This window comes from Eulemur rufifrons, chromosome 3, assembly GCF_041146395.1.
Source record: "Eulemur rufifrons isolate Redbay chromosome 3, OSU_ERuf_1, whole genome shotgun sequence".
NCBI classification, from domain to species: Eukaryota; Metazoa; Chordata; class Mammalia; order Primates; family Lemuridae; genus Eulemur; species Eulemur rufifrons.
In genome coordinates, this window is record NC_090985.1 from 25,360,455 (window position 1) to 25,382,874 (window position 22,420).

The 22,420-nt window shown below is 48.7% G+C and overlaps 1 protein-coding gene across 2 annotated transcripts; it reads left to right on the forward strand.

Annotated features, from left to right (window-relative positions):
- Positions 1–5,827: 5,827 nt before the first annotated feature.
- On the forward strand, positions 5,828–11,366 carry LOC138381591 (cytochrome P450 11B2, mitochondrial-like). Of its 2 annotated transcripts, XM_069465917.1 has the most exons (9): positions 5,828–6,066; positions 6,479–6,634; positions 8,467–8,666; positions 8,797–9,000; positions 9,292–9,446; positions 9,770–9,936; positions 10,355–10,433; positions 10,527–10,724; positions 11,253–11,366. In XM_069465917.1, exons 1-9 carry the CDS (start codon positions 5,828–5,830, stop codon positions 11,364–11,366), a joined length of 1,512 nt encoding a protein of 503 aa, XP_069322018.1. The 2 variants fall into 2 exon arrangements, with proteins under 2 accessions (XP_069322018.1, XP_069322021.1); XM_069465920.1 differs by lacking the exon at positions 10,527–10,724.
- Positions 11,367–22,420: the final 11,054 nt, after the last annotated feature.

Genomic DNA, 22,420 nt, shown 5'->3' on the forward strand with positions numbered 1-22,420 from the left:
GATTGTTCACTGTTGGTGTGTACAAGGGCTACTGATTTTTGTATGTTGATTTGTATCCTGCAATTTTATGGAATTAATTTATCGGTTCTAAGAGTTTTGTGGTGAAGTCTTTAGGTTTTCCTAAGTATAAGATGATGTCATCTGTGAACAAGGATACTTTGACTTCTTCCTTTTCAATTTGCATGCCCTTTATTTCTCTCTTTTGCCTAATTGCTCTGGCCAGGACTTCTAGTATTATGTTGAATAAAAGTTGTGAAAATGGACATCCTTGTCTTGCTCCAGATCTTAGGGGAAAGGCTTTTGGTTTTTTGCCCATTGGGCAAGATGTTAGCTGTGGATTTGTCAAATATGGCCTTTGTTATTTTGAGGTATGTTCCTGCTATATCCAGTTTGTTGAGGGTTTTTATCAAAAAGGGATGTTGAATTTTATCAAATGCTTTTTCAGCATCTATTGAAATGATCATATGGTTTTTGTTCTTTGGTTCATTTAATGGGATGTAGCACGTCTATTGATTTGCATATGTTGAGCCATCCTTGCATCCCTGGGATGAATCTCGTAATGGAAAGACTATTCCAGCCCCATTGGATGGTCTTGGCAACTTTGTCAAAACTGAGTTGAGCACAGATGTATGGTTTTATTCCTGGACTTCCAGTTCTGTCCCACTGATCTGTATGTCTGTCCTTGTGCCAGTACTGCCTTGTCTTGGTTCTCGTTACTGTGTAGTAAGTTTTGAAGCTGGCAAATGTGAGTCTTCCTACTTTGTTCTTTTTCAGGATTATTTTGGCAGTTGTGGGTCCCTTGCAAATCCATGTGAATTTTAGAATCGGCTTGTCAATTTCTACAAGAAATCAGCTGAGATTCTCATAGAGACTGCATTGACTCTGTACATCTATTTGAGGAACATTATCATCTCAGCAATAGTAGGTCTTCTGACCCGTGAACATGGGATGCTTTTGTTAGCATAGGTAGGAAAGCAAGACATGAGCAGAGGAAGTATGGAACGGGCAGTATGAACAAACAAAGGGGATGCTGAGTAAGAGAACATACTGTAACAATAACGAGCTAAGGGTCACATAAAGTGTCACAAAAAACACAACAGAAACAACACAGGGCACATTATATGACATTGTGGTTCCCCTCCCCCACCCGGGGCTTTGGGTGGGTTCCAGGACACATCTGGGCCTAATCACATAAAGTGAAAAACTTCTCTGTCCAGTGGCAGGTAGGAGACAGCATCCCCATGGAGCAAGACAAAAAGTGGAAGAGACAACATCACAAAGGAGGAGAGGCCAGACAGGAGAGAAAGGGATGACACAGAAACCCCAGGGCCACTGTTTGTTTGAACCTGTGCCCACTCCTAGCCCCTTAAAAGTGTACACTTGCTTACTAATAAACTTCTTTGCTCACTGATTTAAATTTTTTGTCTTTTGCTTTCGTTCTTCGATTGTGAGGAGACAAGAACTGAGATGTTAACATCAACTGCCAGTAACTCTTTTGTTTTGTTTTGTTTTGTTTTGAGACAGAGTCTCACTCTGTTGCCTGGGCTAAAGTGCTGTGGTGTCAGCCTAGCTCACAGCAACCTCAAACTCCTGGGCTCAAGCGATCCTCCTGCCTCAGCCTCCCAAGTAGCTGGGACTGCAGGCACTTGCCACCACACCTGGCTAATTTTTTGTTTCTAATTTTAGTTTCCCAGCTATTTTTTTCTATTTTTAGTAGAGACAGGATCTTGCTTTTGCTCAGGCTGGTCTCAGACTCCTGAGCCCAAGCGATCCTCCTACCTTGGCCTCCCAGAGTGAACACTTTTTAAATTATTTAGATCTTTAATTTCTTTCAACAATGATCTGTATTTTTTAGAGTATAAGTTTTGAACTTGTTTTGTTAAGTTTATTCCTAAGTATTCTATTGTTTCTGATGCTACTGTAAATGGATTTGTTTTTTAATTCCATTTTCATATTCTTCATTACAGCGTAGAAAAATACAAACGATTTTTGTATATTAATCTCATACCCTCAAATCCTACAGAACTACTTTATTAGACGTGATACTTTTTTGGTGGATTTATTAGGATAGTCTATATACAAAGTCATGTGATCTGTGAATAGAGACAGTTTCACTTCTTTTCCCGTCAGGAGGACTTCTATTTATTTTTATTGCCGGCTTGTTCTGGCTGGAACCTCCAATACAATGTTGATTAGCAGTGGTGAGAACAGGCATCTTGCTCCTGATCTAACTGAGGAGAAAAGCAGCCAGGCTTTCACCATTAAGCATGAGGTTAGCTGTGAAGTTTTCATAGATGTCCTTTATCAGGTTGAAGAAGTTTCTTTCTACTTGTAGTTGGTTCAGTATTTTCATCATGAAAATGGTATTAGCTTTTGTCAGATGCACTTTCTGCATTTATCGAGACGAGAATGTGATTCTTGTTTTTCATTCTATGGATGCAATATATTACAATAATTGATTTTGGGATGTTAAACCAACCTTTGATTCCTGAGATAAATACACTTGTCCATGCTTATAATTCTTCCCATATATTGCTGGATTCCGTTTCCTAGTATTTTATTGAGGGTTTTGGGGGGAAGCCAGGGGAGGAAGGTGGGGCTTGAGCAGGTCCAGAAAATACAGCAGGGGAGCAGGGGCTGGGATAATACACGGTGCAGGTGAGGACCTTCCGTCCTCAGGGTGTGAAGGAACAGGAGGGGTATTGGTGTGCACTTTGTTCTCCATCGGCGTCTGTCCTCCTCATCCCCTTGCCTGACAGCCCCTCCATCTTGCAGTCCCAACTTCCACCTTAGACTCAGCTAAGGATTGTCTGCTGAATAAAGTGTCCTTCCCTGCCCACGGGCACACTGCATCTCACTGTGTCCCTGAGCTGTGCCTGTGTGTACTTTGCTCTTCTTCCACGACCACCCACCCTGCCCGCCGCCCATGGTTTTTTCTTTCCTGGCATTGCTCCACCTCATCCCCAGCCTACATGGAAGTGTCCCACTTTCCATAATTCTCTGAAGCGGCACAGCCTTCCGGCTGCCCCCTGCAGTGTCCAGCCAGAGGTAGAGAGAAAAGTGCAATGGGAAAGCTGCCTGCATCAGAATCACTTTTGGGGGATTGATACAACTTCATGTTGCTGGGATCTCACCCTGGCCCAGCCAGGCATCTTTTCTGAGGTGGAGCGTGGTCGTGTGCATTTTGACAAACTGTCCAGACGTTGTTATTCCACTACAGCTTGAGAAACTGTGGCAAAGGTGACCCCAGATAGTCTAATGGAGGGGAGATTTACTCACTCTCTGGGCCTGGTAGTGAGCTGAGCACTTTCAAAGTGGAGGGCAGCAGGGTGAATGGACCCCGATGACTGAGGCTCAGAGTCACAGGGGTAGGAGAGGATCCTGGGGGCCAGTCAGGGTCAGCAAAGGCGCAGAGGTGGGAAGATGCCTTTAGTTCCTACGCAGAGTACCGCAGTCTCCACGGCACCCAGGAATCCAGGGGGAGGGGTACAGTGCACTGGAAGCAGGTGGCATCTGCACAGGAGGGTTGCTCATGGTCAGGATGAAATCATGCATTTGTTCCTCCAAGAAACACTGACTGAGTGTTGGCCCCATGTTAACTCCAGAGGGTACCTGGCCAAGTTCATGGCCCAGTAGGGAAGACAACTGTAAAACTACAGAAGCAAACCGTGCTCCACACAGAGTCCCTCTTGCTCGTGGGCTGCCCTCGGGGGCCGCTCAGAGAGTCTTGCCACCTTACAGAAGCTGCAGGGCATGTAGCGCAGGCAGGCATGGACAGTGCAGCAGTGTCCAGCATGGCAGTGATGACTGCACCGACAGCCAAGGACAGGCTGCCCGCCTACATCCACCCACTGAGGCACACCTCTTACATCATCTGGGGCTGATGAAGGCACACAGAAAGGACATATCACTCTTCTGTGTCAGCCATGCTCAGGGCCCAGCCACAGCTGACGTACCACCCACTGCTGAAGGCTTTCCCCAAGGACATGTGGGAGAGGGACTTGATTTAAAAATTATTAAATTGTGGCCCTCCCCTGCTAAAACCCTCACAACACCCTCCCTGTGGCCTGCACCAGCCCTCCCAGCCCAGCCCTCTGTCGCCTTGCTGCCCACTCCCACCAGGCACTGCCCCGTCCCCTCAGTGTGGAAGCCCCTTCCCTTCCAACTGCACAGGGGCAGCCCCCTTCTTCCCCCGCAGGTCCAGCTGAAATTCCCCTCCCCAGCTCCTCCTCCACGCAGCCCTTCCCCTCCAGGTGTAACGAGTTAATGTGGGAGCTGAAAGAACACAGGAAACGTGGAGGCACAGTAAAAACACACCTCAAGGCCAACCTCCCATGAGCACAGCCAAAACTTAGGTCATCCGATTTCCCCACAACACTGGCGCTACTCATAAACAAAAGGCAAAATGTAAGTTTTTGATGTCCTTGTCATCCGATTCCCTTGAAATGAAGCCGATCAGCTGCACACTAGGCAGCTCAAACTGCTCTACTTGCCCTACAAAGAATCTGCGGTGCAACAGCCAATGACAAAATGACCAGTGCCTCCTCCCTGATGCTCCATAAGCTGTGCCTGCGGTAAGGTGGCAGCTCCGCAGGGGGCTGGACCTCTCCAGACAGCGATCTGTACTTTCTCTTATTGTATGACAACGAACACTTGTGTTTTCCCTGATCAATCTCGTTGGCCGTTTGACCTGCGAGATGGTTGGATTCGCACACACACTGTAATGCTTGTGAGGAGCCATGCGAGGGGACTCCGCCGTCCCGTGTAGTTTGTGGCTCCCCACCCCCAGCCTACGATCACTCCCCTGCTGTCTGTCACCATTTACCTTTGGCTGAGCACGTCTGTGTAGGGCTCTGCCTGCGTCAGCATTCCCAGGGCCCATCCCCAGGGCATCAGGAGCCCTGTTGTCCTCCCCGGGCAGGTGCCTGCCCCAAGTAGATGTGGAGTAAGCGGCTTTCGAAGGGGAAGCTGAAAGGCAGGGCCAGGTGAGGCCAGCCTGTTCCCCCAAGGGACAGCCCTGGCCAGAGAGAGTTCACAGGACAGCGGGGCCCCTGACAGTGCCCCCAAGTCAGACTCTATGGCCTCTCCTTGCTCTAAGCTATGAATCTGAGCCATGGGCCACGTGCTGTAGGATGAAAAGGGGGACATGAGCAGTGGGCACAGGCCCCTGCACAGACAAGGTTGGACCAGGGCAAGAGCACCCTTGCCTTTCAGCCCGATCTGGCTCCCAGCACCCCCACCCCCTCCAGGCCAATGTCTCCTGGCTGTGGCCTGCTGCTTAGCTGGACCAGCAAGGCCAGCCAAGACCAGGACTGGGACACGCAGGGAACCTCAAGGCCAGCCAAGACTGGGCCTGAGACATGCAGGGAACCTCCCTCCCCCCAAAATTGTACCCTGCACTCACTGAATTGCCCCCAGTGCTGAGCCCCTCATGGTAACAGGCCTACTTCATGCCTCCACTGCATGTACCCAGCATAAGGCCTGGAGAACAGCACACGGCACCACGAGTGGGTTAATTCAGTGAACGCAAACTCCTCTTCCCTTGCTCCTGCCCTGGATCTTGCAAGGAGATGAATAATCCAAGGATCTTTGATAAGATAAGAGCCCATCCCCTCTTTCCCAGCAGTAGAGGAGGAGAGAGAGGCCTCTTGGTCAGATTCCACCCCCGTGCACCACCAATCTAGACCTCGCTCTGGCCCTGAACTCTGCCCTGCTTGCATTTCTCAGGCAGGTCCAGGGACAGTTTCTTCCATGACGTGATCCATCTGCCAGGGCAGGTCCCCAGGAGAGATAAAAGGATTTGGGCACAGGGTAGAGGAGCATCGGAATGGCATTCAGGGCAAAGGCCGATGTGTGGATGAAAGGGCCCTGGCTGTCTCTGGGAGGGCCACGGGCACTGGGCACCAGAGCCGCTCTGGCGTCCAAGGCGGTGCGGCCCTTCGAAGCCATACCCCAGAGTCGCAACAACAACTGGATGAGGATGCTGCAGATCTGGAAGGAGCAGGGCTATGAGAACCTTCACCTGGAGATGCATCAGAACTTCCAGGAGCTGGGGCCCATTTTCAGGTAAAGCCCTCCCTACCCCTAGCTGAGAACACCCAGAATCTTCTGCCCCTGCTGGCTGCCAAGGCCCTTACCAGACACACAGCACTGCCATTTCCCAGCTGGGCCCCTGTGCTCTGCATCCCTTGGAAGACGGGGAGGGAGCACAGTGGGCGCCGGTCAGTGTCTTTGCCAACGGACACCATGGCTCTTCATGAGGAGAGAGCAAAGCATGGCTCATGCTAAGAGCCCAGAACTCAGAAGCCCTGAAGTTGGCAAGGTTTCAAGCAGACAGCAGGAGGGATTTCCTGCCGTGAAACCACTGGTCCAGGAGAAGGGAGAGGTCAGATAAGGGACAGTCTGGACTGGTTTTGCAGAGCGGGGCCCAGGGGAGGCCATGGGCCTGGCCAGCAGGGCTTAGTGCTTTGTCCCATAGGTATGACATCGGAGGAACACGGAGGGTGTCTGTGATGCTACCGGAGGACGTGGAGAGGCTGCAGCAGGTGGAGACTCTGCACCCACGCCGGATGCTCCTGGAGCCCTGGTTGGCCTACAGACAACACCGAGGGCACAAATGTGGCGTGTTCTTGCTGTGAGGGGCGAGCGGGAATGGGGGGATGGGAAGTCTGGACACAGAGGAGGTGAGACAGAGAAGGCCCACATCACCCCTGCCTGGGGCCTCAGGGTGACCACCAGGCGCTGAGGAGTGGCAGCCCATGGGGTCCCGTCTTCCCAGCGGCTGGGGGGAAGCAGGGCAGTGGTAGAGACATGCACAGGGCACTTTGCACATGAGAGGAGGGAGAACAAAGAGCACTTGCATTAGGAAGCGCCCACTGCGCAGCCTTGGTGGCTGCTTGCTCAGCTGAGTCGGTGGCTCTCCTGTGTACAGGTCAGGAACTGAGGCCCTGAGACGGGGGTCGCTGGCCCAGGTCACAGTCAGCATGTGCCAGAGCCTGCTGTCTACCAGGGTGCTCCCTGCCCTCAGGGTGCCCTTGGCTCCTAGAGCTCAGGCTAACCTTTGCGCTGGGGAGCAGGTCCCGGGGATGAGACAGATGGGGATGGGTGCAGGCAGTTGCTGGCTCCTGTCTTCTCGGGAGCCAAGCACTGGGTGGGGCCATTGCCCTGGAGGGTGTCTCATGACCCACGGACAGAGCAGCACCCCTGGTCGGGTAGGCAGGGAGAAGAGGGTGCTTGGAGTTCGTCAGCTGCAGACAGGGTGGCCTGAGGACAGGACGAGGGCCTGAAGGAGGGACGTCAGACAGTTGACAGCCACCACACTCCCTGTGGGGAAGTGGAGTCTCTTGGGAATAGTGGGGCTTAGGTAAATAGAGCCCCTGAGTGGGGCCCTTACTGGGGGCACCTGGGAGGGAGTGAGGACCCAGGAAGGACAGTTCCAGCAGAAGACTGGCAAGGGTACATGTGCATATCTGAAGGCAGGGGTGTGCTCGTGTGTGTGTGTGTGTGTGTGTGCGTGTGCATGTCTGTGCGTTTGTATGTGGGTGCATGCGTGCTTGTGCGTGTGTGAGTGTGCATGTGTATGTATGCTGTCTTGTGTGCGTGTGTGTGTGTGTGCATTTTCAGTCATGTGTATTGTATGGGCTTGTGTGTCTTTGTGTTCACGTTTGTAAGCATGTTGTGTATGCTTATGCCCTTGTGATTTGTGTATTTTTATGTATGTGCACACGCATGTATTGAGTGTCTGCATGCACACACACATTGCGAACACCAGTGTCATTGTCAATCCCTACAAGCAGATAACCATAGAAAAATCAAGGTGCTTTTGCATGAATGTGGCTGAGAGGGCAACCTCCTGCCCAGCATTCCCTGGAGGACATCCGTCAGCCCCCTTGTGCTCTTGGCTCTGTCTCAGGGGTATCCTGGGAGACACAGTTTGGTTTCTGCCCTACAGAAGATGGAGACACTTCACAGAAGCAGGCAGATGCTACGGGCACAGAGGCAGCACGCTCAGGAGGGGAAGGGTGGGGAGATGAGAGGTCAGCCAGGGCCGGTCCCCTCTGGGGCACGGTGTGTGTGACGGGGTAACACGGCAACACGTGACAGGAGGGGCAACCTCCTCCCCAGAGAAAAGACCTCCTCACCTAGGGAGGGCCGCGTGGGTGACTGTGTGCCAGGACTGGGGCATGCAAGTTCACTGGAATGAACTCCATGAACCCCCGCAGCACGTTCAGGCAGAAGCCACTGTCTCATCCCCAACTCAGACCTGAGTGGCCTGCGGCCCAGCACCTGGAGGCTGCTCAGAGAGGAAATACTGCAGGGAGAACAACAATACAGGCAGCCTGCCTCAAGGGCCCCAGTCAGCAGCCTGCCCTGCCCATTCCCTTTGGGGACAAGGAAGGTGGGACACAGGGTTGTGGTCGGGTGTTTGCTTGGGGCAACCCCGCAACTCTGCTCTCTGCTCTGTAGGAATGGGCCCGAATGGCGCTTCAACCGATTGCGGCTGAACACGTATGTGCTATCACCAAAGGCCGTCCAGAAGTATATTCCCAGAGTGGATATGGTGGCAAGGGATTTCTCCCAGGCCCTGAAGGAGAAGGTGCTACAGAATGCCCGGGGCAGCCTGACCCTGGACATCCAGCCCAGCATCTTCTACTACACCATAGAAGGTGTGGGGTCAGGTGGAAGACCCCACCTCAGCAACTTTGGAGTAGACCAGGAATGGGGCAGGGGTGCTGGTGGGAGGCAGCTGGGAGTTGCAGGGCTGCCTTAGGCTCAGCAGTGCCATCCTCCCTGCAGCCAGCAACTCAGCATTTTTTGGAGAGAGGCTGGGCCTCCTGGGCAGTAACCCCAGCCCTGCCAGCCTGAAGTTCATCCATGCCCTGGAGGCCATGTTCAAATCCACCGTACAGCTCATTTTCATGCCCAGGAGCCTGTCCCGCTGGACCAGCACCAAGACATGGGAGGAGCATTTTGAGGCCTGGGACTACATCTTCCAGTATGGTGAGGGCCAAGCACCTGACAGTGCCACATGGCAGGGACACTGTGGTGGCCCAGTTGTCCATTCTCCACAGACCAGGGGAGAGCAGAGGCCACATAAAAGAGCTATGGCTTCCTCCATGTCTTGTCAAAGAGAGTTGGGGGCGAGGCAGGGGCTGGGCTGGACTGATCCGGAGGTCAGGGGTGGGGGCAGAGAAACTTGGGGGTGTTGGGGGCAGGGTGTGTAGGAGGAGGGCAAAGAAGAGGTGCTTCTCAGCTCCACAGCTGGAGGGCTGATTCTGCTTCTTCCTACAGCCAACAACTGCATCCAGAAAATCTGTCAGGAACGAGCACTCAACCGCCCTGAACACTACAGCGGTATCATGGCAGAGCTGTTGTTGCATGGAGACTTGTCACCAGATGCCATCAAGGCCAACACCATGGACCTCATTGTGGGGAGCACGGACACGGTCAGGGCAACAACCAGCCCCACTCCAGAGAGCGTGACGCCCACACTACCTCCCAGGCAGTGGCCTCTGATGCCACCTGTCAGTCCCAGGCTCTGCCTCCCACATTCCTCAGCTCACCCTCAGCCCATGCCTCAGCTTCAGAAGTGATGACAAGATTTGTAGGTGGCCTTGCTTGGGATGGGGTCCCCTTTCTCTGGAGGACTGAGGGAAAGCAGTCCAGGGGGGCATTAGGATCACACCCCTGACCCTCCTGGGAGGGGCACCCTGAGGGAGGAGGTCCTGCCGGTGCCAAGGTCTGAGCCTCGTGCACGTGGCTCCTGCAGACCTCCTTCCCCTTGCTGATGACACTCTTTGAGCTGGCTCGCAACCCCGACGTGCAGCAGGCCCTTCGCCAGGAGAGCCTGGCAGCCCAGGCCAGCATCACTGACAATCCCCAGAGGGCACTGGTGGAGCTGCCCCTGCTGCGGGCCGCCCTCAAGGAGACCCTGAGGTAGGTGCCTGCTGACTCCTCCCCAGATGCCCCGCCCCTGCCCAGGTGCCGGGCCCCTTGCTGGAGAGCAGTGCCCATTGTGGGGGGGGGGGCAGCCAGAAAATGGGGCTGATAAGCAGGCTTGCCTCGGGACCCATTCCTGCTGCACCTCCTTTCCTCCCTCAAAGGAGCAGGCCCCTTCCTTCCTCTGGAATCCCTGTCACTATCCTGGGGGCCAACTTTGGGCGCATCCTCCTTGGCTCGGGGCCGCTCTGGTTGGGGACAGGTTTGGCTGAGCTCAGCAGGTGCAAGGAAGCATTTCTTCATGGTCTGGGCTTCCCATGGGTCCAGGACCTCTGGGGGGTCTTGGTAGGAAGGGTGCAGGGGGCACAGGAGGGGGCCTGTCAATGCTGACACCACTACTGATGCCCCACCTCAGGCTCTACCCGGTGGGCCTCATCCTGGAGCGACTCCTGCCCTCAGACATGGTGCTGCAGAACTACCATATCCCAGCTGGGGTGAGTGTGCCCCCACTGCCCCTCCAGTAGAGCCCCCGGCCACCTTCCCTGACGGTGCAGCTGACCTCTCCCTCCGCACTGTCCTGTCCGTAGACACTGGTCCAGGTGTTCCTCCATTCGCTGGGTCGCCACTCCGCCTCCTTCCCGAGGCCAGAGCGCTATGAGCCCCAGCGCTGGCTAGAGGTCAAGGGTTCCAGCACAAACTTCCGCCACGTGGCCTTTGGCTTTGGCATGCGCCAATGCCTGGGGCGGCGCCTGGCAGAGGTGGAGATGCTGCTCCTGCTGCACCATGTGAGTGGCCCTGTGGGGCCAGGTGGGAGCATGGTGGGGTGGGGCCTGGATTGGTTGTAGCCTCGTTTGGGTAGTGTGGGGCCCGATGGGGGTGTGGTGGGGTGCGTCTGGGTTGAGGGGTGACCTGATGGGGGTCTCATGTTGTGGAGGGGCGGGGCCTTGCATGTTGGGGAAGGGCCTGGCCTGGTTAAGCCCTGGGCTTGGCCTGATTGTTCAGGCGGGGGTTGGGGGGCAGGATCCAGCCGGGGTCTGCCTTGGAGCGGGGTGGGGGTGGGGAGCAGAGTGGAGTGGGCCCTGGGAGGGGTGGAGTGCAGGGCGGGGCCTTGCGGGCTGGGGAGGGGCCTGTGCAGGTTAAGGGGGCCCTGGGCTGGGCTGAGTGGGGCAGGTCTGGGCTAACTGGCTGGCAGTGGTGGGGACCACAGGCTGCTCTTCCCCTGTAGCATATGGCTCACCTAGGAGAGGGGTGGAGGCTGGACCAGGTCCTTGGGTAGCTGACTAGACCAGATGGAAATGCAGCTTCTGTCCTAGGTGCTGAAAAACTTCCTGGTGGAGACACTAAACCAAGAGGATATAAAGATGGTGTACCGCTTCGTGTTGATGCCCAGCACCTTCCCTGCACTTACTTTCAGGGCCATCAGTTAGTCATGCCTCTGCACCGAGGGTCCCAGCCGTGCCACCAGTGCCCCTCTGCCATGGCCCCAGGCCACCCCTCTTCTCTCCATGGGCACTATGTCCTGTTCCACACCTCTTTCCAGCTGGCCCTTGCTCACATGGAACACCCGAGGCCCTCCAGGGCTAGGGCTTGCCAGGCTATACAGCAGTGTCAGAGCACAGCTGGGGACTCTCTTGCTGGCAGGACTTGGCCTTGTCCGCTACCCGACCTGGCTCCTTCTCCAGCAGGCAGTATCCCTTGAGTGCTTTGTCCACACCCCCTCCAGGACGAGCTCCAGGCTCCTCACATGGCCATACCAGTGCCCTCAGATTCAGTGTCTGAACTCCTGTCTGGTGTCACATACTCCCTGTACTCCCGTCCCTGCCTCTTGCAGGAGCCATTCATGTGTATTCCCATTCCTGCTTCCTTGTCATTGCACATGCTGTGCTCTTGGCCTGGAACGCTCTTGTCTGGACTTGACCTGTTGTGTACAAGCTGTTCTATTGTTATTTTCCAGCCACCACTTCTGCTCTGTCCCCTGGGGCTCTTTGTAGCAATATCAGTCCTCTCTGACTGTGGCTAAAGCCTCCAGGCTGAGCCTGGAAAGTGTCCTCAGTGGGTGGTTGCTAGAATAGCCACTGATTCTGCAGAAGTGTGCATCTGTGCCATAAGATCCTGATCTGGGAAGCAGGAAAGATTGTAAACGCAGCTAGCTGATGGTGGGGTTTACCAAACAGAACCTTCTGGAAGAATGTGGTGGGCCCATCTCTGCCAGGACAGCCATGTGTTACCCTTCATGAAGTTCTTTGTCTCAAGTGTCCAGCTGCCCCTCACAGGGATCCATAGGCAAGCTAATCCTGGCTTTGTAGCAACCCATAAACAAGAGAAGATGCCACACCACGTCACTGGTGGAAGAAGCTTTGAATGCTGGGGTGCTGGCCTGAGGTCACAGGCCTGGCAGGAAGGATCTCTCCCCATTCTGCCTGGGGCCAGTGACATCCCCATGTGGAACATTGCCAAGAGGCAAGGCTGGGTGGTAGAGTGTGCTCCACTCTTGCTCTCACTGCCCCACCTATCCCCTGTGGTGGGCACCAGGCACTCAGTGGACACTGAGGCAATGAGTGGGGGGACAGTCCTGCTGGTACTGCGCATCCTGGTGGCATCCTGTTTGGTTCCTGGAACTCCCAGATAAGGAAAAGGATTTGCAGGCTCTTCATCCCTCCACCATCCAGTGGGAGAGCTGTCTGCCCGAAGCATGTCAGGGGCCTTTGAAGGTGCCTGGAAGAACCGGGGAGAAGAGAGAAGGTTCCAAGTGCATGGCTACACATGCACAGACTGGAGCCCTAGTCTGTCACAGGGGCGGGCCCACCCTTAAACCCGCTGTGCCTCAGTTTCTTCACATGTGAATTCCATGTAATAATTGCCATTTTACTGTGCCCCAGTAAGGAAAAACAAGATTGGCGTTTGTAAAGTGTCCAGCTCACTGCCTGAACAAGCAACTAAATAAATGCAAATTTCTTCTCCTGTGTCTCAAAGTTGCTTCTTTATTTGTCACCCTGAATGGGTGAGTGAGTGGTGTGTAATGGCAGGAACAGAGCTGGAATATAGTTACCACCGGGTGAGCATGCGGTTCTCTGCCAGTCAGCACACGTCTTCACCTGGTCTTTACAGCAACTATGTGAGGTACCCTCCATGCTCATCCCCATTTCACAGATAAGGAAACAGGCTTAGATCATTTGCTCGACTGCCCAAATCTCACCATACATACATGGCAGCAGCACCAGCTGAACCTGGGATGCCAATCCCTTCTCTAGTGACCTCACTACTTCCTCTCCAAACAGAGGGCCTTGAATTCAGAGGGCTCTTGCAGATTTTGGAAACAACCTCCAATGTAATATTGAAGAAGTCCAGGCCTTGTGAGTGGAAAAAGACTTATTCAAGGTCCACAGTCCTGGAAAAGGACTTATTCCAGACAAGTTCGGGTCTCTGTGAGTTGCTTGAGAGTCATCAAGCTTGAGTTTCCCCCACTTCGTGGCCTGCCTTCACAGGAAGCTCAGGCATACACAGAGTCTCTGGAATTCATAAATTTGGAAGTGCCAACAGCTTGGAAGCAGGTTCTCTTTCTCAGTGGAGCCTTTCGAGGACTGCAGCTTTGAATTTTTTTTTTAATTAAAGATTTAAATTTCTTTTTATTTAAATTTTAGTTGACTGGCTAGTTTTTTTTTCTTCTATTTTTAGTAGAGACAGGGTCTTGCTCTTGCTCAGGCTGGTCTCGAACTCCTGACCTCAAGCGATCATCTCACCTCAGCCTCCCAGAGTGCTGGGATTACAGGCATGAGCCACCGCGCCCAGCCGAGGACTGCAGCTTTGACATCTCAATTGAAACCTCACAAGACACCCTTAGCCAAAACCACTCAAGCCAAGTCACTTCCAGATTCCCGACCCTCAGAAAACGTGTAAGATAATAAATGTTTGCTGTTTCAAGCCACTAAGTTTTGGGGGCAATTTGTTATGCAACAATAGGCAACTTACATAAGTATATTCACATGCACACAGTGATGTGTATTTGTTGATATTCCAGACACATTCTCTCTACCTATAGCTACTCTCTCTACTGAAGCCCATGCATTCACCCTGTAATGCCAGTGCCAGCACCCTGGGTACATTTCTCCCTGCTGCCTTTCCATATTTGTAACTTTGTGCTCTGGCAATGCTCCCCTTGTCCATATATATTTATTCATTTCCCCAATCTTAGAACATACAGAAAGCCATTTAGGAGTTGCTTACACACATTCGTTTTAAAAAAGACGTCTACTATAATAATTAGACTTCAATATTTGTTTTTTTTGTTTTGTTTTGTTTTGTTTTTTGAGACAGAGTCTCACTCTGTTGCCCAGGCTAGAATGAGTGCCGTGGCATCAGCCTAGCTCACAGCAACCTCAAACTCCTGAGCTCAAGCGATCCTCCTGTCTCAGCCTCCCGAGTAGCTGGGACTACAGGCATGCACCACCATGCCCGGCTAATTTTTTCTATATATATATTTTTAGCTGTCCATATCATTTCTTTCTATTTTTTTAGTAGAGATGGGGTCTCGCTCTTGCTCAGGCTGGTCTCGAACTCCTGAGCTCAAACGATCCGCCCACCTCGGCCTCCCAGAGTGCTAGGATTACAGGCATGAGCCACCGCGCCCGGCCTAGACTTCAATATTTGATTACAGTTCTTTTTATATTTAGAATGAGGAAATACAGTCCAAAAGTTATTTTCAAAAGTTAGTTGAGTTACTTTTCCCCCTCTAGTGTGATGGTTATGCTAACCATTTGAAATATGATTTGTTTCTCTTTTTTCCTGGTGTTATTCAATCTTAGGCTGCTCCTTATCCTTTCTTTCTTTTAAATTTTTTATTATGGTAAAATACATGTAACATAAAATTTATTACCTTAACCGTTTTAAATGTGCAGTTTAGTAGTCTTAAATACATTCACATTGTTGTGCCACTAATCCCCAGAACTTTTTTATCTTGCAAAACTGGAACTCTATACTCATTTAACAACAACTCCCCATTTCTCCCTAGTCCCCTTGCCCAGCCCCTGGCAACTGCCATTCTATTTTCCATTTCTATGAATTTGCCTACTCTAGATATCTTGTATAAGTGAAATCATACAGTATGTGTTCTTTTGTGCCTGGCTTATTTCACTCTGCATAATGTCCTCAAGGTTCATCCATGTTGTAGCATGTGTCAGAATTTCCTTCCTTTTTAAGGCTGAATAATATTCACTGTGTATATACCACATTTCGTTTACACATTTATCCACTGATGGACACTTGGGTTGCTTCTACCTTTTGGTTATTGTGAATAATGCTGCTATGAACATGGCTGCAAAAATATCTCTTTGATACCCTGCTTGCAATTCTGTCTAGCGTCCTTTCATTTCAATGTGAACTCTTCCCTTTAGTCTTTCTTGTAGGGCAGGTCTGGTAGTAATAAACTCCCTCAGCCTTTGCTTATGGGAAAGTTTTACTTTCTCCTTCACTTTTGAAGGAAAGTTTTGCTGGCTACAAAATTCTTAGTTGAGAGTTTTTTTCTTTGAGCACTTTAAGTGTATCATTCCACTACCTTCTAGCTGGCAAGATTTCCACTGAGACATTCGCTGATAATCTGATAAAGATTCCCTTACTGTTTTCAAGTTTCTCTCTTTGTCTGAATTTTCACAGGTTTATTATAATGTGTCTAATGTGTGGATCTTCTTGGAGGTTGTTGAAATTCTTGTATTTTTATACCCGTTTCTTTCTTCAAATATGGGAAAATTTCAACCATCATTTCTTCAAACAAACTCTCTTGTCCTTTTCTCTCTCTTCTCCTTCTAAGACATCTAGAGTTCGTACATTGGTGCTTGATGGTGTCCCATAAGTCCCTGAGGCTCTGGTCACTTTCATTCTTTTTTCTTTTCTTTCCCTAATAATAATTTCAAGTGACCTGTCTTCAAGCTCATAGATTCTTTCTTTTACCTGATCGAGTCTGCTGTTGAACCCACCTAGTGCATTTATAAACAAAGTTATTATATTTTCCAACTCTGAAATTTGTTTGGTTCTTTTTAAAAAATAATTTCTACCTCTTTGTAGATGTTCTTTTTTTTTTTTTTTTTTTTTTTTTGAGACCGAGTCTTACTCTGTTGCCTGGACTAGAGTGCCGTGGCATCAGCCTAGCTCACAGCAACCTCAAACTCCTGGGCTCAAGCGATCCTCCTGCCTCAGCCTCCCAAGTAGCTGGGGCTACAGGCATGCGCCACCATGCCCGGCTAATTTTTTCTATGTATTTTTAGTTATCCAGATAATTTCTTTCTATTTTTTTTAGTAGAGACAGGATCTTGCTCTTGCTCAGGCTGGTCTCGAACTTCTGAGCTTAAATGATTCATCTGCCTCGGCCTCCCAGAGTTCTAGGATTACTGGTGTGAGCCACTGCGCCCGGCCTGTTGATGTTCTTATTTTGTTCACAAATTATTTTCCTCATTTCATGTAGTTGTCCATGTTCTCTTTTCAGTCATCAAACATATTTAAGACAGTTTAAAATTATTTATCAAGTAAGTCAGAGGCCTGTGTTTCTTTTGGGTCAGTTTCTAGAGATTCATTCTTTTTCTCTGAGCAGGTCATGTTTTCCATTTCTTTGTATGCCTTGTAATATTTTGTTAACATTTGGGCATTTGAATAAGTGGCCACCTTTCCAAGTCTTTGGGGACTGGCTTCATGCAGAGGGAAAATCTTCACTAATCGGCCTGAATTAAAGGTTTAAGGTCCTCTCAAACATTTTATAGGGATGTGTCTTTCCTGGACCTGTATGTGTGTTCTTATTCCAGTTCCCCATATATACAGCTGCTTTTCAATGTACTGATTTCCCTTAGAGTCTCACCATTGCTTCTTCTCAGAGGCCTTGGATTTGTATTTTATTTTTCTGCCTGTAATCTCCTGCTCTCAGGCACCTGAAGGTTGGTAGACTTCCTGCAGCTCTAAAGTGTGGTCATGCTCACCACTGTTTTCAGTGGCTTCTAATCTGGTATTCCAACTATACTTCCATTCCCATCATAACTCCGAGTCAGGCAAGAGAGAAACCAGTCCCTTGGGCAGTCCCCAGACAAGCTGGAACACTGCAAGAACTTTCCACTCTTTTCGTTTGATCCCAAGGGAGGAAATGTTTATTGGGTGGTTTCCTCTCAACTATGCCACAATGTACTGAGAGATGGTAGGCCAACGGCAAGCAAAATGTCATTAAATTTTCTTCTTGTTTGAGAGTGGTGTTTGCTTGATTAGGCATTCATTTGATTGCCATAACTTCTTAACTGATTTCCAGAGTTCTCAGAAGGCTATTTTGGTCCATATATTGTATTTATTCAGTGTTTCAGTGGAGGAGAAAGGGCTTGGAGCTTCCTAGTCCCCCATCTTGCAGACATTCCCTCCTTTTTTTTTTTTTTTTTTTTTAAGTTGTGCTGTCAAATGACTACAAAAGCAGAAACTATACAATAAGATATATTCAGGGAATTGTCAGAAGTGGCATCACAACGTTGCATTTCTCCTTCCCATCTCATATGCACAGCTCATAGGTAAACAATCTCACTAGTTCTGGTTTAATCCTCCCCTGTTTCTTTATTCTTTAAAAAATTTTAAATTTAATTTTATTTTTAATTGACAAGTATTAATTGCACATGTTTATGAGGTACATACTGATGTTTTGATACACATAATGTATGATGATCAGGTTAGGGTAATTAGTATGTCCATCATCTCAAACATTTGTTCTGCTTTTATTCATTCTGCCAAACTATATCTTTTAATTGGGGTTCTTTGTGTTGGGAACATTCAATATCTTCCTTCTAGCTATTTGAAACTATGTAAACTGTTATTGTTAACTGTAGTCATGCTACAGTGCAATAGTATGCTAGAAGTTATTCCTCCTATCTAACTGTAATTTTGTAGCCTTTAATAAATCTCTCTCTATTCCTCCTATTTTCCTACCCTTCCTAGCCTCCAGTATCCTCTGTTCTACTTTGTACTTGTAAGAAATCAACTTTTTAAAGCTTCTACCTATGAGTGAGAACATGAGGTGTTCTGTTAATGTGATGTAGCATATTTACGGATTTACATATGTTGAACCATCCTTGCATCTCTGGGATGAATCCTGTTTTATCATGGTGAATGATCTTATTAATGTGCTATTGAACTCTGTTTGCTAGTATTTTGTTGAGGATTTTTGCACCTATGTTCATCAGGGATATTGGCCTGTAGGGGTTTTCGGTTTTTGTCATTGTTGTGACCTTATCAGGTTTTGGTATCAAGGTTATGAATATTTCATTCATGTGTAGAATGAAATAGGAAGAATTTCCTTTGCTTCAAGGAAAGCAAAGGAAATTTTTTGGAATAGTTTGAGAAGAACTGGTATTAATTCCTCTGCAAAAGTTAGGTGAAATTCAGTGGTGAAGCCATCCCATCTTGGACTTTTCTTTGTTGGAAGACTTTTTATTACTGATTCAATCTTGTTCCATGTTATTGGTTTGATCAGGTTTCCTATTCATTCTTGGTTCAATCTGTCCAGGAATTTATCTATTTCCTTTACTTTTTTTAAACTTTTTGGTGTATAGTTGTTCATAATAGTCTCTAAGAATCCTTTGTATTGAAATTGTGGTATCCATTGTGATGTCTCCTTTTTAGTTGCTCATTCTATTGATTTGTGTCTTCTCTCTTTTGTTGCTAGTTAGTATAGCTAATGGTTTGTTGATTTTGTTTATCTTTTCAAAACACCAATGTTTTGTTTCCTTAATCTTTTATATTGTTTTTTTTTTTAGTCTCAATTTTGTTTATTTCTGCTGTGATCGTTATTATTTGTTTTCTTCTACTAATGTTGGGTTTATTTTGTTTTTGCTTTTCTAGTTCTTTGAGGTGCATTGTTAGGTTGTTTATTTGAAATCTTTCCAGTTTTTTAATGTAGCTACGTATTGCTACAAACTTCCCTCTTAATACTGCTTTTTCTGTGTCCCATAGCTTTTGGTATGTTGTGTTTCTATTTTCATTAATTTCAAGGAATTTAAAATTTTCATTCTTAATTTCTTCCTTTACCTATTGATCATTCAGGAGAATTTTGTTTAATTTCCATGTATTTGTACAGTTTTGAGTGTTTCTCTTACTATTGATGTCTAGTTTTATTCTATTGTGGTCAGATAAGATACTGGATATGATTTTAAGTTTTAAACATTTTGGAGACTTGCTTTGTGGACTAACATATGGTCTATTCTGGGGAATAGATGATGAAAAGAATGTGCATTCTGCAACTATTGGGTGAAATGTTCTGTAAATATCTTGTTAGGTGCGTTTAATCTGTGGTGTGGTTTAGATCCAATGTTTCTTTGTTGATTTTCTGTCTAGTTGATCTGTCCAATGCTGAGAGAGCCCCCAGCTATTGTGGTGTTGGGATCTACCTCTCCCTTTGGATCTAATAATATTCGCTTTATATATCTGGGATTTGGATTTTGGGTGCATATATATTTGTAATTGTTATATTCTCATTCAGAATTGATAATTATATAATGTTCTTCTTTGTCTGTTTTTACAGCTTTAACTTTGGAGTCTATTTTGTCTGGTATAGGTATAACTACCGCTCCCTTTTGGTTTCCATTCTCATGGAATATCTTTTTCCATTCTTTCATTTTCAATCTCTGTGTGTCTTTACAGGTGAGGTGAGTTTCTTGTAGGCTGTACATAGTTGTGTCTTGTTCTGCTTTTATTCATTCTGCCAGACTATATCTTTTAATTGGGGTATTTAATCCATTTACAATCAAGGTTATTATTGATATGTGAGGACTTACTCCGGTCATTTTATTGATTATTTTCCAGTTGCACTATATATCTTTTGTACCTTATTTTCTCTCTTATTTATTTTACAGTTGGGTGGTTTTCTGTGAAGATAAGGTTTGATTCCTTTCTATTTCTCTTTTGTGTATCAGCTTTACCAGTGAGTTTCATAGTTTTGCGGGGTTTTCATAATGGTGTTTATTGACTTTCCACTTCCAGTTGTAAGACTCCCTTGAGCATTTCTTGTAAGGCTAGTCTAGTGGTGATGAATTCTCTCAGGTTTTGCTTGTGTGCGAAAGATTTTTTTCTTCTTTATTTCTGAAGTATAGCTTTGCTATGTATAATGTTCTTGACTGGCAGTTGTTTTTTTTCTTTCAGTACTTTGAATATATCATCCCATTCTCTCCTGGCTTATAATGTTTCTTCTGAGAAATCAGATAGTTTTGAATGGGAATTCCCTAACATGTGACTGGATGCTTTTCTCTTGCTGCTTTTAAGATGAGAAAGTTCCCAGGGCCAAGAGAAATGAAAAAACTCCAAGCAGATGCTAAGAAAAGGGGATTTTCACATCCACGACGCCCCTGTCCCAATGTGCCCGGAACCAATTGCATGGAAGATCCCACACACACACTCACGCTCATGGTTTCTGCAGTGGAAAAGGGGACATGGAGATGGACAACCAGCTTCCTCACCATCATGGGTTCCCTGGAAGGAGACCTTGCCTGCCTCAACCCATGGATTGCCTGAAGGGAGAAATGTCCCTGGGACAGCCAGAGACAGACGGGGAAGGCAGGACCAGCACCCCCAGCCCTGGAAACTGCTCTGTAATGTGGCCAAAGGTGACAAATCAGAGCAGCTGCCCAGCAGCACTGTGCTGCAGGAGGTCCATCCCACAGGTGCCCTGGGCACACCCCTAGCCAGCCTCCCACACTACTGGGACATTCCTAGGGACCTCCCCCATCTGGGGGCGGCCCTCTGACCACGCCAGGGCTGAGGCAAAACTGGGAAACCACTTAGAGCCAAAAAGGAAGGCAGCCCCCAGCCTTGAAGAACCCCTGAGAGTGGGAGCGAGATGGCTGAGCACAGACTGGTGGCGCTCATCCCCTGCATGAGGGACCAAGGCAATGAATAAACAGCTAAGCTTTGACTGGGGTGTGGAAGGGAGAGAACTGCAGCAGGGGAGGGGAGATGCACTTGTGGTGATCAGAAATCCAGGAGAGTGGTGGGGAGGTACTTGGTCTCTGCAACCCTGTCTCCGCAGCCCAGATTGGATCTGCGTGGAGTCAGGAGGGACTTCCCATTGCGGGTAGAAGATAAGCAGAGGATCCCACCAGGCCCTCTGCCACAGCAGACACCTACAGACCTTACCACCGGAGAGCCCCAGTCTCCCAGTTTGGGGAGCTGCCAAGAACTCCTGCAGCTGTGTTGCCCTGGATCAGCAGCATAAGGTGTGAACTCTCCACCCTCACCTACCCTGTGAGAGGCAAGCTGCTGGAGCTTGGCGCCACCTTGAGACCAAAGCCACCTCTGGAGAGCCCTGTTCTGGGGCCAGCAGCCACTGCACCTCCCCAGTGCTGGGTGGGGCTCTGTCTTCAATCCACCAAGCCAATCCATACAGGTGGCTGAATGCCAAAACCCCAGTAGCTCCGAGCCCAGGCCCAGGATCAGCTGTGATGCTGGTCCAGCATAAAATCCCCATGAAGACTGCACTGTGTGTGTTGTGTCCAACAAAGGCAGGCATCCTGGGCCTTGGGGGCCCAGCCCCTGCCCTAGTGTGTCCAGGAGATGGGACATCAGTCAAAGAAGATTATTCTTGAAACTTAAGGCTGTATGGCCCATTAAGTTTTAGAGTTTCCTGGGGCTTATTACCCCTTCCTTCTTCCCTATGTTTTTCTTCTGGAATGAGAATGTCAATCCTGTCCCTGTGCAAACATTGTATTTTGGAAGCACATAACTTGTTTGATTGGTAAGTTCACAGCAAGAGCAGTCTGACTCAGGATAAATTGTACCTTGAGTCTTATCCACATCCAATGTAGATAACATTTAAATGAGACTTTGGATTTAGACTTTAAAGTAGATGCTAGAGTGAGTTTAGACTTTTGGAGCTACTAGAGACAGAATGCTATATCTGAATTTTTGTGTCTCTACAAAATTCATATGCTAAAATCTAATCACCAACATGATGATAACAGGAGCACAGGGCCATTGGAAGGTGATGAGGTCATGAGGAAGGAGCCCTCTGAATGGGACTAGTGCCCTGATTAAATAGGCCCCAGAGAGCTCCCTCTCCCTATCCACCATGTGAGGACACAGTGGGAAGGTCTCATCTAAGAACCAGGGAGAGAAGCCCCCCAGACACAGAATGTGCTGGCCCTTTGAGTCTACCCTTTCCAGCCTCCAGAACAGTGAGAAATAAATTTCTGTTGTTTGTAAAACACCGAGGCTATGGTACTTTGTTATAGCAGCCTGAACAGGCTAAGACAAAGACAGTCTGGCTAGGCGTGCTTCTAGGTGTACCAAAGGATTTTTCTATTGATAGGAAAACAAAAGCTCTGATCTGGCTGCTGTGATAGTCACCCCAGTGAAAATAGCTGGGGTAAAGACAATATGGCTATTTGCACCCTCAACCTAGGCACGTCCCCTTGCTGCACTGATGCACTGCAGAGGGGCCCGTTTTGAGGCATCTATTGCCTCTGCTGGATTAGGAGCA